This window comes from Phacochoerus africanus, chromosome 9, assembly GCF_016906955.1.
Source record: "Phacochoerus africanus isolate WHEZ1 chromosome 9, ROS_Pafr_v1, whole genome shotgun sequence".
NCBI lineage: Eukaryota > Metazoa > Chordata > Mammalia > Artiodactyla > Suidae > Phacochoerus > Phacochoerus africanus.
The window spans coordinates 103,799,492-103,818,867 of NC_062552.1; the positions used below are offsets into that span (position 1 = coordinate 103,799,492).

Consider the following 19,376-nt stretch of genomic DNA (forward strand, 5'->3'; position numbering starts at 1 on the left):
GTGGTTTGGTACACCTTATATCCCCCATATCATGAGATACTTTTTCGAAAGATCTGCAGAATTCCATATATATTTTAACTTTTTTGTGTCTCTACTATAACAGATTTACTAATCTTCAAAGAAAGGGAGTTTAGTTTGGTCTGATATGACTATTTCTTAGTTCTTATAGAACTCAGTTTTTATAGAAAGAAAAGTGTGATAGTTCAAGTTTTTAAAAATTTTTTTATGTCTCCTCTCTTCCTTCACTGTGCCCGTCTCAGCACAATATAAACTTTAAATGCCCTTTTCCATATAACCATTTGCTAGATTGTAATTGAGGTCTTCAGAGGCTGTCTCCTTTCCTTTTCCTGAAAGGGGTAGGGACAGTGAACCAAGGGTAGGGTAAGATTGGTGGCCGAAGCACTGCTAAGACTGGAAGCAGGAAGTTCCCATGGTAACAAGCCCGACTGGCATCCATGAGGACACAGGTTCGATCCCTGTCCTTGCTCAGTGAGTTAAGGATCCAGCATTGCTGTGAGCTGTGGTGTAGGTCACAGATACAACTCAGATCTGACATTGCATTGGCTGTGGCACAGGCCGGCAGCTGTAGGTCCAATTCGACCCCTAGCCTGGGAACTCCATATGCTCTAGGTGCAGCCCTAAAAAGACAAAAAAAAAAAAAAAACCCCAAAAAACAAAAACCAAACAAACAAAAAAACTAGAAGCAGCTCAGGAGATTTCAGAAGAAAAGAGAAGGTGTAAGCAGGGATGGGAACCTCGAACATGAGAAAATTGTGAAATAACAACTGGGTATGCAGTGGACCTAGAAAGAGAGAAGGATGATGAGCTCCTTGTTCTAAAGCTTAGGGGATATCTGCCCCTATTTTCCTAGGTAAGAGATTGGTGTTGACTTAGGGATCTGTAAGTAGGGGATTCCAGCCTGCAAATGGAGAGTAGTAATAATTTTCTTTAAAACTCTCCTTCAGATGACAATAAAGTAATAAGCACATGTTATGCATCAGGAAGTGTATTGAGTTGTTTTGCTTGAAGTATAACATGCATAAAGTGCAAACATCATAAATGTACAGCCCAGTGAAGCATTTTCCCAAACTGAACACCATGTGCAACATCAACCTGATCCAGAAATAGAACTTTGCCCCTTTGCCCTCTTGTAGTCATTAACCCCTGGACAGTAATCACTGTTGTCACACTGAACAGTAGAGAATAATTTTTGCCTCAGTTTGTTCCTTGTGTAAATGGAACACATAGAGAATGTGTGCTTCTGTGAGATCCATCATGTTGCTATCTGGGCGTGAAGACCAGTCACTCAATGATGTATGACGTTTTGCATGAATAGGTGACAATTTGCTAATCCATTCTACTGCAGATGGACATTTGATTATTTTCTAGATTTTGGCTGTTATGACCAGTGCTGTTAGGAAGATTTTTGTGCATGTCTTGGGTTGGATATATGTAAGCATTTCTGTTGGTGTACACCTAGGAGGGGAATTGTGGAGTCATGGGACAAAAATATTCAGTTTTAGTAGCTACTGCCATGCAGTTTTCCAAAAGTAGTTGTGTCTCTATACATTTTAAAATTTCATGAAGTCTCAAACTACTCTATGAGATAGGTATTATCATTATCTCTCTCCCTCTTTTTTTTTTTTGATGAATAAACAAAGACTCAGAGAGTTTCCCAAGGCTAAATAGCTATAGTAATGAAAGCGTGGGTTTAAATCCAGATCTGCCTGCCTGACACCAAAACCTATGCTCTTCATCACTACTGTCAACTACTTTCATATCTCAGAGAGAATTCTTGACTTCACCTCCCTCACTGCTTGCAGTATAGTCTTTGCTGTTGCATTAAGATAGAGAACACCGAGTATGAGGGGCTTCTCTAGTGGTAGAGTGTCAAGAGGGACATGGTTTAGTTGACAGAGTGAATCTGTGAGGCCACTGTGCCAGAATAAGCCTGCATAACCCTCCAGAACTCCTGGGCATAGAGCACGCCCACATCCTCGGCCTTTTCAAGGACATGGACAAGAAGGGTGTAGAGCATTGGTGGAGGGAGTGAGACATCTGACATGTCTCTCAAGTTATAAGGAGTTCTGCCAGGTATGGGTGGCTGTGGGTGACCATATGAAATGAAGCTTCTGTTGATGTGTCAATGACAGTCTTTTTTAAGGTCTAGCATTAGGACTATATCAGTCAGGACTCTTGGTCACAATCCGACTCATATTTGCTTAAGCAAAAAGAAAAGTTTTGGTTCATGTAATGAAAGTCACAGGATCTCTTGGGCTTCAGGCCTGGCTGCATATAGGTGCTAAAACATCACCAGAAATCCATCTCTATACATCTTTTGGCTCTACTTCTTTGTTGTATTCATTATTAGACAATATCATCTCAAACAGTAACAATGGTATTGCTCATTGATTCTGGGCTTCACTGTAATAGTTTGACGAGGAGGTAAAAAGAGAGTGCCCTTCTTTCAGTAATTCCAGCAAAAGTTCCAGAGTAAACTGTAATTTGACTCAGTTTGGGTGACAGGCCCATCATGCACTAATCACCGTGGCAGGAAGTTGGGATATTCTAATTGGGTCAACTGGGTCACAGGATCTGGGGTTGGGATGAACCGTCTAAATGACCTGGACTGAGACTGGTGGTGAAATCATTTTACCTTCAAAGTAGAGCAGTGGGTATGGTGAAAGGGAGGCAAGGAGAACCAACAGAGAACCATTATAGGGATTTTTCTGGTCCTGGGGAGAGACGTAAGAGGGATGCTAGTGAGAAGTTCTAGAGGAAGAACTGGCCAGCCTAGTCTGAAGCACTGGGCGCTGGCCTTCCCACCTACAGTGATTCTAGACCCAGGCCTTACTTTCCTCTGAGTCTGTCTCCAGGGAGCGGAGGAACTGTGGGGAAGGGGTGGAGGGGCAAATGGCAGCCAGATCTGAGCAATGCCAGTGGCAAATAGTCCATGTGTCAGAATTGTGTAGTCCCCCTACCACCTCCTAAGCAGTCTGATCAAGAGACATTTGCAAAGATGTTAACCCCACATAAGAAGTGTGCCGTTTGATAATTATGTAAATTAGCTGGCAATTAGATAATGTCACTCACTTTCCCTCTCCTGCTAGATTCTCACACAGCAGATAAGCATTTTGAGCTGTACCGGCCTGGGCCCTCCCTACAGGCACTGGAGCAAGCCAGCTGCAGCTCTGGCTGCCTCCTATGGCTCAGTAGAGGGTGGAAGTTGGCTGACCAGGTGGAGAGGGATCCTTGGCTCCCCTTTCCCCATTTCTTGAGCCTGGCACAGCCCTGCCTGAGGGCTAAAGGCTAAATGCCTTGGGCATATATGAAGTATAAAGTCATCTCTAGCTTGTTACTGGGTGATGGTAGCAGTTTTCCAGAGGCCAGGGGAATGTCCAGAGTCCAAGAAAGAAACACAAATGCCTTAGGAGAGATGTGGGCGGACCATAGGGTGTCAAGTCTAGATTAACTCAGTTCTGATGTTACCAGTCCGGAAATCAGATCCTAGCTGGCACCTGTGGGAAAGGAAGCTTGGTTTTCCTCAGTCAGCCTTTCCAATTCCTCATGATGCAGGCAGGGGAAGGTCAGGAGTCCCAGTGCTGGTCTGAGCGAGAGGAGACAACTGATGATCTGAAGGGGGAGGCTCAGCAGGCAGGGTAGAGCAGCCACCCCAAAGCAGGCTGGGTCAGTTCCCATGATCCCCCTCACAGCAGAGTGGTCCCAGACAGCTTAGTTCTTAGTTCATGGGTTACGCCAGAACACTAGGCATGTGGAGTCGTCAGAGGTTGGCATCCAGGGAAGTATGAAGGTGCAAGGATTGCTGTCATCGTACAAAGTGGAGAGGTGTGGAGGCCACCACATGGAACAGAGGTCAAATGGTCCTCAGGGATGCTCTTCAGCTTCTGTTTTTACTATTCCTTCTTCCTATACCTGTTGTCTGAGCTCCCACTGCATGCCTAAGACATGCAGCAGCACCATGGTGAACAGTCCATGCCCCCAGGGAACTTCCCAGGGAACTTCCAGAGCCTGGACGCTTTATTGCTCTGCTTTGTGTCTCTAAAATGCACCTTCCCCATGACTTTGTGATGCCTCTGAAGGCAAGAACCGTGTCTTATTCTGCTTTGATCCAGGAGTGGCTGGAATAAATCGGAGCTCAATAAGTAGTTAGATGGAATTGAGCAAGTCATTTAATTTCTACAGACACACAAGTGACTTTCAGAGGCCCAGAGGCGAGTTGATCACCTAGACCAGTCTCAAAGCTTCTGGGGCTATCCATTTAGAGGGACTCCCATGTCCCTGCTCATCCACATCACTGGGCCCTCCAGCTGAGTGTCTTTGCCTCCCATGGAGGGTCCCATTTGCTTTAGCCATCTGGGTCTGGGCCTTGCCCAGTCGGCTGGACTCCTGGGTTTAAACTGTTCGGATGGGGAGTGGAGAGGGAGCTGCAGCAGCCAGAGTGGTGTCACCAAGAAAACACTTTCTCAGCAAGCCTCTGGGGTTCACACACCAAGGGCTCTGACATGTACTGTGTGATTTTTACATGTCCAGCTCATCACTGTTTCCCCACTTGGGCTGCTCCTTTGGAGAGGCGTGTTCTTTGTGGTCACACCTGTCTTGTTCCCCACTCTTCTAAACCAGATGCATGACAGGGGGAGGGGACAGGGAGCAGCTGTCCTCTGAACCCCCTCCCCCAAAGTGGCCCATTTTCAAAAATTTGATTACAGAAAATATGCAGGCATGGCAGATGCTGGGACCAGAAAAAGCCCTCTTTTTGGGACAAGAGTCTCCTTTACCCGTGGGATATTGCCTTTTGCCTTGGTTGGCATAACTCACCTCATGCACTGATCACATGGTTAGACTGGGTCACGTTTCATCCTCTGGCTGCCTGATACCATCTCTGGCTTCAGGTCTTCCACTCACTCCATTCCAACAGCACTGGCCTCCTTGCTATTCTTCAAACATACCAGCCTGCTCCAGCCATAAGACTTTTGCACTATTATGGAACATTCTTCCCAGATATTTATGTGGCTAATTCTCTCACCCTTTTTCAAGATTTTCTTGAAGTTTCTTAAGTCTTTGCTGACTCTGATTTTTGGTGTTTGCCTGTTTCTGTAGTGTAAATACTCCTAGCAGCAGTGACTTTATGCTGTCAAAGTCATCAGCCAGCTCAAAAATTTCTGGTGTGTTAACAGTTGGTTCTCACAAGCCCGCATGAGTTGGCACCTCCACAGTGCTGTGCCCATGTTCCAGTTACGCATCCTTTGCAGCCCTGGAAATGCCCATGGCACACTTTGGGAGACACTGTGTGGACAAGACTTTATGTAGAACCAAGATTTTCCTTAAGATGGATTTAATCTGCCTCTTGGTGGTTGGGTTTGTTTGTTCAGCAGAAATAGGCTTATTATTCCTGGTTAAGGAACAGCCTTTTCCTCTTCAAAGCAGGGCTAATAACTAACTTTACTAATGTGATCATTATAAAAATAAGCAGTCATGGTCTGGCAGTGACCATTGGTGAATGATCAAATATGCCAATTAATAATCAGCAACTTGCATAGCTCTTGGAAATTATACTCATTGCTCTCATTGAAACAGAGAAGTCTCCACTCAGCTATGAGTGCCAGAGTCTGAAACCAGAGCACCCGCCTGACTGGGGCTGGTGCATTTCTAGTCAGTATAAAACAGGTGTAATGTGCTCTAGGTCTGTGACAGTTCATTTGTTGTCCAGTCTGTAGTTTTCTTTTTAATTTAAAAAATGTATGTTTTAATATACTGTCCGCACTCCACAGACTTGCACACACTCACATGTTACAGACATACACCAATGACCGCTTCTTATCCCTTCCTTGCTAGACATAGGGAAGGAAGGAGCCTCGTGTTTATTGATCACTACTATGTATATAGCCCATGCTAGAATCTTCCAATACATGATCTCATTGAATCCTTTATGCCAACCTTGGAAAGAAGCTTTTATTTTCTCTACCTTACAAATGAGAAAATATAAATTATCTGTTCAAAGTTCCACATGTAAGAGTTCAGCCTCTTTTGAATCCCGAAGCATATATTTTTTCCCTTAAGATATTTTCCCCAACATTTTCTAAGAATGCTTTTTACTCTTTACTCACCTTCTAGTTTATTTTTACTGATTCCTATAAGTATTTGTTTCAAAAATGTAAAGATAAGGATCTGTCTTAGGCTGCCTACACCAAACATTGGATTGTCAAATTGAAAAAAAATCTTAAAAAAAAGTGTCATTTTCATGTCTTTTTTAGATAAATAAGTGAAAATTGTGTGTGTGTGTGTATGTATGTTGTTTTTGTGTGTGTGCATATTTGAGTGCATAAAATATCGCTCAAATATCTTAAAAATAAATGTTGGCTCTGTGACCCTGAGATATGAATATTGTAAAAATGTGCTGATATGGCTTTGGGGGTTTTATACTATTTTTGCATACAGAAAAACTGAGGACATCATTAGTAGCTGAACTTGGGGTCCTGAAGTAGCTCTGGGAGAACTGGGGCTCTCCCTCCTGTAAGCACCAAGCACTGTGGAAATCACTAGAATAGCAGCCAGCACTCCATCAATACTTGTGAAGCAGAATGAAATAATTCCTAATTCTTGTCTCTCTCCCCCACCCCTTCTTCCTGCAGGTCTTTTCTCTGGAGTCCTGGGAGGCAGGTTATGGGCAGAACTGCCTCTGGCCTGCACCATGAAGCCTGAGCCTGCTTCCACTCTGCCCAGGGCACTGCTCCGCCTGAGCACTCAGCTCCCAGCTGCCCCCTTCACTGCGGCCCCCTGCTACTAGGAGGTGGACCTTCGGGACTGGTCCTTGGTCTGTTTCTACCTTTCACGTGGCTCAGCTCACCACTCACTCCTCCTCCATCACGGCCCCCCCAACCCCAGCCCTCTCGCCGGCCTCCTTGGCTGGGGCGTTCGGGGGTCTGTTGGGAGGAGTGCACTGCTGAAGGCGTCTACCTGCTGTGCACTTTCTCCTCCTCGAATCAAGGCCTCCGGATCCACATGGATAGCTGAGATCTTTTCTTGGAGAAAGACACTTGGCTCCTCGCTCTGCACCCTCACTTTCCCCACCTGCTTGCCCTCTGCTACTGCCCTGTTTGTCCCCTCTGTCTCTTTACTGAATTTCTTGCTTGCGCGCCCATCTGGGGCTATCTCACCCACTTTCCTCCTTCCTCACCCTCTTGCTGTGTGTGTTCGTCCTTCTTCCTGTGTGCGCTCTGTCCCCCCGCCCACCTCCTCTTCCTCCCTCCTTTCCACTGCAAAGGGGGCTTGTCCCCTGAGGGCTGTTCCCTACCTGTCTGCCCCTCCGGGCTTGGTCCCAGCAGCCAAAATGAGCTTCACCACACACTCGGTTTTCTTCACCCTGAAGGTGAGCGTCCTGCTGGGGTCCCTGCTGGGGCTCTGCCTGGGCCTCGAGTTCATGGGCCTCCCCAACCAGTGGGCACGCTACCTTCGCTGGGATGCCAGCACGCGCAGTGACCTGAGTTTCCAGTTCAAGACCAACGTCTCCACGGGGCTGCTCCTCTACCTGGACGACGGCGGCGTCTGTGACTTCCTCTGCCTCTCCCTGGTGGATGGCCGCGTGCAGCTCCGCTTCAGCATGGACTGCGCAGAGACTGAAGTGCTGTCCCACAAACAGGTCAACGACAGCAGCTGGCACTTCCTCATGGTGAGCCGAGACCGCCTGCGTACGGTGCTGGTGCTGGATGGCGAGGGCCAGTCGGGGGAGCTGCAGCCCCAGCGTCCCTACATGGATGTGGTCAGTGACTTGTTCCTTGGCGGAGTCCCCGCGGACATACGACCTTCTGCCCTGACCCTTGATGGAGTACAAGCCATGCCCGGCTTCAAGGGATTAATCCTAGATCTCAAGTATGGCAACTCAGAGCCTCGGCTTCTGGGGAGCCAGGGCGTCCAGCTGGATGCCGAGGGACCCTGCGGTGAGCGTCCCTGTGAAAATGGTGGGATCTGCTTTCTCCTGGATGGCCACCCCACCTGTGACTGTTCTACCACTGGCTATGGTGGCAAGCTCTGCTCGGAAGGTAAGGTCCTCTTCCCTGTCCCTCTGTTGCTAGAGGCACAGCCAGTGGGTTGGGTAAGGACCAAGACCTCTGACAGAAACCAGCTCCGTCACTGAAGTGCATCTTCAGCTGCATGTTAGATAATTGGGTCCCTTTCCCTGAGGAGGTGGTAGAAACCCTTTCTTGCTCTCAATGGAAAACCCATCAGACCTCAGCAGGAAGAGAATCCTGACTACTCAACCGTGGGCTCCTTACGCAAATGTTTGGCTGTATTCGAGACGCTAGATAGACTACAGTCTGTGCCCTCGCTCAGTTCCTCCCACCACAGTGTAGCTCCGCAGGATCAGCACAAGGCAAGAAGTCAGATAAAAATGGGCAAACTGGTTATCTCTGTCCCTCCTGGTCCTTTGAGAACTGGGCTCCTGGGGATAGATGGGAAACTCCTTATTGTCCCTATCATCCCTGACATAAAAAGCAAAGACGAATGAGGGTGGGTAGACTGGAAGTCTGCACTTGGCCCTGCTATAAACTCAGCTCTTCAGCTGTGTGCCTCCTCTCACAATCTTCTGAAAGGCAGACAAGGCATCTGGGGACGGGCCTGCTCACCTCCTTGTTCTAGCACAAAGATTTCACAAGTGGGGTTCCTCGTTTCTGTCCTCTCCATGCACTGGGAATGGTACAAGAAGGCACAGAGGTTGACAGGAGCATTATCCAGCAAGCCCCAGAGGAAGCTGACAGTACTCAGCATAGCCTTGGAGAACCTCCCAAGTTCAACTGCGAGGTCCCGGGGGGAGGGAAGGAGGGATTTATGCCCAAAGACTTAGGCTGCCCTCATCTTGTTCACCAGATTCTGATTATTTGGGATTATACAGGAGAGAAGTGGTCCAGGCCTTACTTTGGCAAATACTTAGAATCCAGATTCCTGGACTCGCCGAAGGCCTAGATTTCAGTAAGAAGAACCATTGACAAAGTAACCATATGGGTTATGTATATTGGGAGATTGGGATGAGTAGGAGCCAAGAAAGTTATGTTTCCTCCTGTCATTTTTTGAGTGAAGCTCTGGATTCCTCTGGGGGTATCTGTATCACCATCCCATGTTGGTTTCTTCATGGAGGTGGTGGGATGGTTATAGGGCAGCACAGTGGCTTCCCAGCCTTGGCTGCATATTAGGATCACCTGGAGGAATTAAAAGACTCTCAAGCCACACCTCAGACCAGTTCAGTCAGAACCTCTAGAGGGTAGTGTTCAAGCATCAGTATATTTTTAAAGCTCCCCAGGTGATTCCATTGTGCAGCCAAAGTTGGGAACCAACAGGTCATGGGAGGTCAAGTAGGTGGGGCAGGTGAGTGTCTTAGCGCTGACTCCCAGGATCTCTTCCTTCATGTGAGGTGCCACTGCCTTGGGATTTGAAATCGTAAACAGTGTCTGAGGTGTTTCTTAAACTTTTCCAGAACAGCCTAACCCCGAAAGCAGGTTGTGGTTGATATGAACTTTAGCAACCAGCGGGTATTAATTTTTGTTTTTTAATCAGAACAGTTTATTTCACAGGTGGTACACGTTGACGACTAGGACACTTTGGGGATCTTGCTGGAAGGCTCCTTGTAGGTCAAGTACAGGCTATCGCAAGAGTGCTCCCCAGGTCTCCACTGCTTCTGGGTTGGGCATCATGCTTCCCCTCCTGTGGGTGGCGGCACGAGAGGGAGATGCAGGACATGTATGTCATCCTTTCCTGGCTTCTGTTTTCCCCACTGAATCTACTAGAAAAAGGGTTGGGGAAGAAGTGCAGAGGCACTCCCAACCCACAAGGCCACTTTGGGACAGTGGTCACTGAAGCACTTAGCACACAAGCGGGTCCCATCTGGAGCTGACTGCTGTTCCAAAGCTTCTTGGCTTTGGAGAAATTTCTGCTTGAAGACGCTGACATGATCACTTGTTTTCTCCTTCACCCAAAGAATCTGTTCTGTTCTCAGAACTTGCTTTGAACGAGCTGGCATTCTTCCTTTCTAGGGACCATGGTGTTTGAGAGTGTGTTGTTAACTTGCTGATTATCCCTGATTGCATTTTTTGTGTTTAGAAGAACTCATTTCCTCTGGGCAGGTTTGGATCAGCACTTTTCTGCAGGAAGAATCGCTATACTGTATATGTATACAATCTCTCTCTCTCTTTTGGATTGTGTGTGTGTGTGTGTGTGTGTGTGTGTGTGTGTGTGTGTATGTGCTCATTTCAGAGCTCCAACAGAATTTCTTAGGAGCCGATGCTAGGCATTTTTTTTTTTAACAGCTGAATACAATACATATGTTTCAATAATAGTTCTTTCTCTAAGGTTTGGATCATCTTGTGGTCATGGACTGATACCCCTACCTGTAGAAGGCAAACACACATCACAGCTCGTTTATTCTCCTGAGTTTATATAAAAATAAACACTCTAGTAACTAATACTTGGTGGGTTTGGAGCGGTGCAAAGGTTGAGGCGAGGGTGAATATTGAGGAAGAATTTACTGAATAGAGTTCTGAATTTACAGAATTTTCTATTGATGACTTGAAGCGTATTGATCCTGGTAATTGTCATTATGTCTAATCAATCACAAAAGTGCCCTTCAGATTTTTAGAAAATATCCATTCTCTCTACACACAGTTAATTTTTAGAGTGGGAAGAAACTCACCTGTGAAATATGTAGGGGGAAAAAAATCACAGCAGCAGCTAAGTGTCAAGCTGATCTGTGTAAAACAAGAGACATAGCCTAAACAAATTCCTACCCATTTTCCTAAAGACAGTGTGAGGTGGGTAGTGAGGGTGCTTCTATTCCCTCTTCTCTCCCCCATTTTAAATTGCACCTGTCACAGAACTGAAACCAGGGAACTTAATCCCAGCAGTGGGTCCTGTGTGCCAGGTTCTGATTGTCCCACTTAGCAGGATGGGTCCTGCCATTTGATTGTGTGAGGGCTTGTACCCTGCATGGAAGATTCATTTGTACTTCATGCTTTAGCAGTTTAAGAGCAGGAAGAGCTCCTGCAGCTTCAGATGGATGTGGTCGGGGCCTGTTGGAGGCGCTCTCTGCGGTCCATTAGCTTTTAGCATGCTGGCAGTACTGATGTTTGCTCGGCCTGTCTGGCTTTCCATGCCTCAGTGGCTCCAAAATGCCTCCATACTGCACCCCAGGAAGAATGCACAGATGGGCCCTTCTCTTGTATTTGCTTTGGGGCTATTTTGATCTCCTGCTGGGTATCTTTTCTAGGTAAGACCCACAAGACACCAGAGATAGCTGCTCTGGGAGAGTTGAGCCTAGGGGGAAGGGCTCTGGACACCATATCTTCTGTTTCCTATGGTGAAAGGCTATTAGCTCTGGCTGCAGATGGAACGCCACACAGCCTACTTGGGAAAACTTCCTTCCGAGACTCCCAACCCAGTTGATGGTCACATTGGACATTCTGGCCCATGATGGAGGGAGAAGAGATCCCAGATTTTTACTTCTAGGTGGTTATGTTTATAAATAAAATGTTTGGGTTCTCAACTTCAGATTTGTTCCAGTTGAATTTTAATCTTGCCCAAAGTGACTGTAAAATTATGCATATATGGGAGTTCTCGTTGTGGCTTAGTGGTAATGAATCTGACTAGTATCCATGAGGATGCAGGTTCCATCCCTGGCCTCACGCAGTGGATTAAGGATCCCGTGTTCCTGTGAGCTGCAGGTTCCAGACGTGGCTCAAATCTGATGTGGCTGTGGTGTAGGCCAGCAGCTCCAGCTCTGATTTGACCCCTAGCCCGGGAACCTCCATATCCCACAGGTGCAGCCCTAAAAAGCAAAAAAAAAAAAAAAAGTGTACCTGATTTGGAATATAGTTGAGTTGTGGTGGAGCATATTCACCTGCCCCTTTTCAGTTCAGCACAGCATGTCCTGTTATGGGCATCCTTGAAGCTCACCTGGCAATAAAGAAGTATCTTCGGTTCCTTCCAGAGAGCAGCTCCCTTATGAGTCACTAAGGAGTTTGTCATTACCTTGAAATGGTTTTAAACTTGATTGTTTATTTTTAAAACTTTTTTTTAGATATGAATTGCATGTATTGAATTGCTCAACTACCTTCTGGTCATGAGGAATTGATTCATTGCCTAGGTGTATAAATTTCAGTACTGCTTTCCCTGAGGAGTTCATTTAGCATGAAGTCAGCCTGTTGCAGGTGGGGTGGGGTCAAGGAAAGATGGAGAAGCTTTCACAGGTTGATCTCTACTCCCAAATCTTATTACATGGGTCTGCCTATGTCACTTATCATTTGTGTGCCCATAGTTTTAGGCAAATTCATTGAAGAGACAGGGAGTCCTATTCATTGGCAAAAAGAAAGAAAGAAAAAAAGTTGGTTAGTTGCTATCTTTCCCTGCTGACTTGAGCAGGTGCCCAGACCAAAAGATGCTTGTTTTGCGTCTCAGCTGTTAAGTTTTCAGGTGTTGGGATCCTACAGTGAAGTGTAGCGATGAGTGTGGGTGATGGTAGCCAGAGTCTCATGACAAGCTCACTGTTGTGTGGTACCCACTAGCCTCTCATTCCCCATCCCTCCTCCTCTCTGCAGCTGACATCCTACTCAGGCTGGTTTGATTGATGGCTCAACACCCCTGTGTGACCTTGGTATGCCTTCCTGAAAAGTGAATTTCAATTAGTTTTCTTTTTATTGAGAATCTTGTGTCTCTTCCCCCATTTCTCAAAGCCAGAACTATGATGGAAAGGTGTTCCAAGAGAGTGTGTTTACCCCCACAGTTTACCAAGGGCCAAAGTCCGTGCATGCTGTAGTTAAGGTACCAATGATTGCCCCAGCTGGATCCTCCTGTTTGGGGCACTTGGGTAAAAATACAGTCATCTCCCCTCCCCCTCCCCATTGCACTTCCTGCTGGAATAGCCACCTGGCTTTGTTCCTAACCATTGTCAACCCTGAATGGCCTTAGGAGGGGCAGGGAGTGGTGAGTAATCAGAGGGTAAAGGCTGGCTCTTTTAAGAATCCTTCCCCCTGGTGCGGAGACTGTAGCACACCAGCCAGAGGGCTGCAGCTTCAGAAACTCGATTTCCCGCCCAGCTTTTGGTGGCTTTAGGACCAGCCCCCCTCTCCACCAGCCCAGCCAGCCAGCCAGCAGGGGCTGTCGCTAAACGAGCCTGAATAAGGGTCTGATTGCTCCTTTCTCCTCCTCTCCTCCTGATTACCCAGTGAGATTTCCTGGGTATGCTGTATGCTAAATGGCAGAGCAGCCGCCTGCACTTGCTCCAATTATCCCTCTTTTAACTGCGAGGGAAGAGCAATTTTTTTTCATTGCCCCCACCTCATAGCATCTCTGCCTCTTTTGAAGAAACAAGACCCTTCCTCCGTGTACCCCCTTCGGTGGGGTGAGAGCAGCCTTCTCCTTTGCTTGGCCTGCGCACCAGCTGCTGGCAATAAGGGGGTGGGCCTTGGGTAATGCTTCGGTCCAAATTCAGCAGGGTTGAGGCTCCTGCAGGCATTGTGCCAGGCAGTGAACTTGCATTTGCATTTGGTAATGAGACACCACAGGCCCAGCCCCCAGGGCTAATCATCTCCCAGTCCCCTATCTCCCTTTGCAGGCTGTCCTGGAGAGTCGTTCTTGGAGCAGCTGCCCTCAGCTAGGTCTTCTCCCTCCTTCATGGAACAGAAGAGGTGGGGTGTGGGCTGTGCTTGGAGGATGGGACTAACATGCCCCTCCATGACTCCTATTGCCTTGGAGTCACTGGCTCTGCTGTGTGAGTCCAGAGCAGTGAGGCCCCAGAAATGAGAATACAGGGAGAGAGGGTTCTCAAAGTCAGGTACACTCCGTAGACAAAAATAACAATAATGTTATTATTACTCTTTTTGAGCACCACCATGTGCCTGACATCCTCAGAGCTTTATATACATTATCCTATCTAACCCTCACTACACTCCTAGGCAGTCGATATCATTAAAGAGCCCTGTTTTACAGGAAGCTGAGAAGCAGAAAAATTTAAAACTTGAACAAAGTTTAGTGTAGTGGTTAAGAACATGGCTTGTAGAGTGAAAAAAGATCTGGACTTAAATCTAGGTTCGTCCACTTACATGTTGTCTGTCTTTTAAGAAGGTTTTGGAAGCTTCAGCATCCTCATCAATATTCGTCATCATCATAGCAGCTAGGAGTCACAGGGCACTCACTCCATGCCTGCTCTCTACTAGTTCTTGGAACCCTCAGAACCACTCTTGACACACTATTATTATTCTAACTTTATGGTTAAGGAAGCTGAGGGACAAAGGGTAAATAATTCCTCCAAGGTCACACAGCTCCTCAGAGGCAGGGCTGGAGTTTGTCTGTAAGCACTCTGGCGTTGGAGCCCATAGCCTTAGCCACTGTGCTATCCTGCCTGGCAGCAAAGCAGGGATAACAAGAAATCATGCTTTAGGGAGTTGTTGAGAGCGTGAAATGAGATGAAATGTATAAAATTATCAGCATAGTCTCTGGAAAGGAATGAGACCTGAATCTGGGCTGTTGGCTACCTGGTGGGTGTAAGAACGAATTATATGTCAATTTGGTTTCACAGAAGATTTGAAGCTTCCCTTTGAGCTACCCCCACCCCTGCCATATTTCTTCATCCCAGTTTGAGAGGTGGCAGAGAGAAAGGAGGGAAATTTCAGGAGGATATAGAATCCCATTCCATCACTGTTTTGCCCCTGCCTTGGAGCATGGGGTCACTGACAATAGTTGCGTCCGATGGACTGTATTCACAGCACTTTGACTACGAACGTCATGTTCTGGTCACCATAGCATCCTGATGAGGCAGGACAAGCCTTACCATCCCACGGAATAGGAGAGGAGAATCAGACTCAAGGTGCCATTGAATTTGCGGGTAAGAGACAGAGTGAGTACGAGCTTGGATGCTGCCTGTTTGGCAGGTGGTTCTGGGACCTGAGAGCCCAGATCCTCAATATTACATTTTATTTCTGCTCCTAGTCTCCCTTCATTAACACAAATGGCCTGTGTCTCCATCGTGAAAATGGAGCATTGCCTCCCTGGATGCTGACGATAAGCAAAATGTCAAACTCCTAGTGTAGGAGTTATCAGCTTGGCTAGTCCCAGGAGCCTGGCTCCTTCCAGTCAGAGAGAGAGGGAGGATATGAAAGAATGAGAGAGAATGAATGAATCTGAGTATTCAGTTCCACCCTCAAGACCCTGGTTCGAAATGAAGTGCCTGGGGCGTGGACCGGCGGGTTCCCAGGCAGTTGGAGAACAGCTACCCCACACTGGAGCATCGCTGGACAAGAGGGCTTCTTCAGACTGACCTTTGGTTTTCCAGGTACCAGCCAGTGCCCAGCAGCCCACCCAGGGCTGGCTGTAAAAGATGGAGTCCCTGGATTAAACTTTCGCACTGCTTGCTCTTCTGCTGCCTTCCGACTCTCTTCCCAGATAACAGAACCAAATTCCTTTCTCTCTGTTTATTCTCTTTTCCTTTGTGTGTGTGGGAGGGGGAATTTTTACAGAGGCGGAATGGCCACAAAACTAAACCTTTCAAGGATCTTCACTTGCATGGCCCTCTTTCAAGGTCCTATATCTAATATTGTACTTGTGATTTTTTTTTTTTCCTTAAGGAATCCCAGTATTGTAAGCTTCTGGTCCCAGCCTCTGTGGATCCGCCTCTTGTTGCTGTCCAGCGACAGCAATGTTGCTCTGAGTGTGTGAGTGATTCCCTAGTGACCCAAGGCCCTTCATCACAGACGCATCTTCCTTCACTTCATAACCAACAGGGCAGGACAGGACCACGGGGCGGGGGAGGGGAGAATATTGTGAGAGAATGAGGCTTCTAGGAGTATTTTTTGGGAAGGTGTGGTGGGAGCAGGGTACAGCCAAGATATACAGTGGCTAAAGAGAGGACGTGTTTAGGAATGTTTGCTGTAGATTTAGAGGAGCAAGCTGGTGTTTAAACAGAGGGAGCACCCAGCTCCCCCTCCTGAGAGTTCCCAGCTGAGGCTGGGATGCTTGGTTTGCTGCAGCTCACCGAGGGGCTGTGTTACAGGTGACAGGCTGTGGCTGACAGAGGAGAGGGACAAAGCGTGGCTCTGCAGGCCCGTCTCTGTGATCTATTTGGGAACTGACAGTGCCAGTGGGTTGTCATTACTGCTGTTGTTCTCCAGAAATTGATGTCTTTGGGTGACCTATTTAAAAGCTATGCGGGGCCCCTTTAAACATGTCATCTTCTATATCTGCTCTCAGTCCTCTCCTGCTGTCCACGATGTTCTAAAATAACAATTTTCCAAAGTTTAAAAAAAATTTTTTAATACCAGGGACCGGTGAAGTTCCCGTCGTGGTGCAATGGTTAAAGAATCTGACTAGGAGCCATGAGGTTGTGGGTTTGATCCCTGGCTTCACTCAGTGGGTTAAGGATCTGGTGTTGCTGTGAGCTGTGGTGTAGGTCGCAGACGTGGCTCAGATCCTGTGTTGCTGTGGCTCTGGCGTAGGCCGGCAGCTACAGCTCTGATTCGACCCCTAGCCTGGGACCTCCATATGCCATGGGAAGCGGCCCCAGAAAAGGCAAAAAGACAAAAAAAAAAAAAAAGAAAAGAAAAACCAGAGACCGGTATCAGCAGCTTTTAAAAAGAAATTGACCTCACAGTCATCCAGACAGACTACCCAGCTCTGCTCTGATAAAACTTACTTTGCATGTGGGCCCAGAAGCTGTGAACATTCTCAGTTCTTCGGGGGAGGGGGGAATGCAATTCTCCGGAAGGATGTGCAAAGGCCCAGAGAGGGTGAGGATGAAAGAAAGGCAGACACAAGAGCTTAGGCCATGGGAAGCTCTGGTTTAAGCTGTGAAATGCCTTTGGGATCCTTTTGGTTTTCCCGAGGCTCTTGTTTAAGTACAGTTCCTGTGCAGCCAAGAAGATGGCTCTGGGGAGCTTTTCCTTCAGATTTCTCCGTGAGACTCTGTGCATCCACTCTCTTCTGACAATTTTGCTTCTTGCCAGAGGGTTTGGTTCTCCTGAAACAGACCTGTTTGGTGACACAAAGTCCTCAGAGGCCAGTGTCTCCATAGTCCCATAGCTGTTGGCAATGTTAGGGCTGGTGCCTCTGCTCTGGCAGGCGGAACTTTCTAGGCAATCCCATAACCTCTCCTCCAGGTATGACTGGGATCGAAAAAGTGCAGTGGGAGAGTGTACAGCTAGTTTACTCAATAAGCTGCTTTCAAATCAAAATGAGTACCCCAGTATAGAAGGAATGAGCAAGGCTGAAAGCACTTCTCTGTGATGTCACCTGTGGGAAAAGCCTCACCAAACACGGTCCTTCTTTCCTCCTCCTTGTCTCAGGCTTCTCTCCGCTCCCGACAGAGTTCAGTCTCCCTCATGGCTAGTCTTGGATGGCTAAGGGAATGAGGAAGAGCGGGCTTGTCCGTTGAGCCCCTCGTCCGTGGGATTCTGAAAGACTAGTGGTTATCCGCCAGCATATTTGCTTGGTCTCGGTCAGGAAACACAAGGCTGGAGTTGAGGCTGAGGCGGTGTACTGTGAGTCTCTTCTTCTTCTAAGGAGACACGCTGCAGTCTGGGGGAACTCTGGTGTTGTGGGAGAGCTCATCTGGGAAGGATGAAGCACCGCTCCTGTGACTTGTGTGGAGAACAGGGAGACATTAATGGGCCTTCGAAATCATGGCTTTGCCTGTGCAGTGCACTCTGCATTGAGGTGCATGGTAAAGAATCATGGGGTGATGTGTTTGGAAGGGACTTTTAAAAAAATCGAGGCATAATTGACCTATTAGTTTCAGGTATATAACATAATGATTCATTATTTATATATGTTGCCAAATGATCACCACATTAAGTCTGGTTAACATCCGCATCCGTCACCATACATAGTTACTTTTTTTTTTTTTGCTTGTGATGAGAACTTTTAAGATCAGCTCTCTTAGTAACTTTTAAACATGCACTGCAGTATTATTAACTGTATGCACCCTGCTCTACATTACTAAAGGGGGCTTTAAAGGTCATGGGGTCTAATTAGTCATTTCCCATCCTCTTCTCTACTACATAAGACATCCCCCCCCACCCCCCCCCACCCCCACCAGAAAAACCCTAATCAACTGCAAAGGCAGGGCCTTGGTGCTTTTCAAGGCACCCTAATCTATCTGTGATGGCTGCTGAGTAACAGGGAGCTCTTACTCCATCAGACCAAAGTCTGCTTCTCAGATACTTCTTCACTGGTCCTCATTCTAATTAAGGCAATCTGACCTTTGCAAGGGGCCAAGTGGTTGAGGGGGATGGGTGGGTCCTAGCATTTTGGATAATGCTTTGTAGGAATTAAGCCTTGTGTCAAAGTAAAATTCATAGGGGATTCTCTTATATAGCTCCAGCAGTATACACACCACTGAGTTATTTAGAATCAACTGCTTGTGATTAATCTTAAACAATGTGGGAGGGATTGATGTGGGAAGAGACTCTGATGTAAGCAGGTGATTCATGCTCCAGTCATTTTGTTCCTGGGGAGCTTGCACTCTGGGAGATTCATGGTTAGCGCCATCTCTGGCTCTATTATCTGTGCCTCATTTTAACCTGCCCCCCGCCCCAAGATGTTCCATCTTCCTCCACATTCAGCCAGCTTTTCGGCATCTCCGAGTTTCCAAGGAGCCCCCCTGGAAATCTCTAATGGTTCAGCAATAAGATGAGAAGTTCTAGAAGGCTATGAAGTAGAGGAAAATGGAATTGGGTGGAGTTGCTTGACAAGCCCATTGTGGCCACCAGGGTCAGACACCTCAACACACATCAAGATTTTGCTAAAAAGCCTAGCAGGATGCTTTGAAAAAAAAAAAAAAAAAGATAAGGGTATGAGATGAGGTAGTATTGAGAAGCTATTCCTGGAAACTGGCCTTGGAAGCATATGCCCTATTCAAAAATGCTTCCTACTCTGCCAGGTTGCCTTGGGTATCCCATGTTTTTGGCACTGTTGGGAAGAAGTCTCCCAGGGAGAGGATTAGGCAGGGCTAGAAGATGTTGCTCCCACATTGACATGGACTTGGAAACCTGCCAAGCAAATCCCTTCCTCTACCCTAAAGGGGATGAGGCTCATCTTGGCTCTCAGCCGCCTTCCCATTGACAGTCATTTTACTGACACTGCAGCAAAGAAAGGAGAACTTGTTTCATAATTCATGGTTTAAAATAGTTTACTTTTAAGATCAAACCCCACAGACATCATTTTGAGTCCAAGCATTAAAATGTGCCCAGAGTCACTGACTTCTAGTCTGTGCCCCAGTCCAGCCAGGCTCCATGGACTGCATACCCATGCAGGAAAGTGGGCATGACCACCCTACATAGTGATGTGGTAATTGCCATGTGGGAAGGAGATGGTTGGGTTTCAGT

At 47.1% G+C, this 19,376-nt stretch overlaps 1 protein-coding gene across 6 annotated transcripts in view; it reads left to right on the forward strand.

Annotated features, from left to right (window-relative positions):
- The first annotated feature begins 7,005 nt into the window (after window positions 1-7,005).
- NRXN3 (neurexin 3) overlaps window positions 7,006-19,376 on the forward strand; it is a 1,579,386-nt gene continuing 1,567,015 nt past the window's right edge. For 5 of the 6 annotated variants that reach the window (XM_047796611.1, XM_047796607.1, XM_047796610.1 and 2 more), the window contains exon 1: window positions 7,006-8,057. In XM_047796611.1, the coding sequence (XP_047652567.1) occupies window positions 7,349-8,057 (709 nt within the window). In that variant the 5' untranslated portion in view covers window positions 7,006-7,348. Of the gene's footprint in view, window positions 8,058-14,848; window positions 14,867-19,376 lie in introns of all 6 variants that reach the window. The other variant, XM_047796606.1, reaches the window with a different exon arrangement.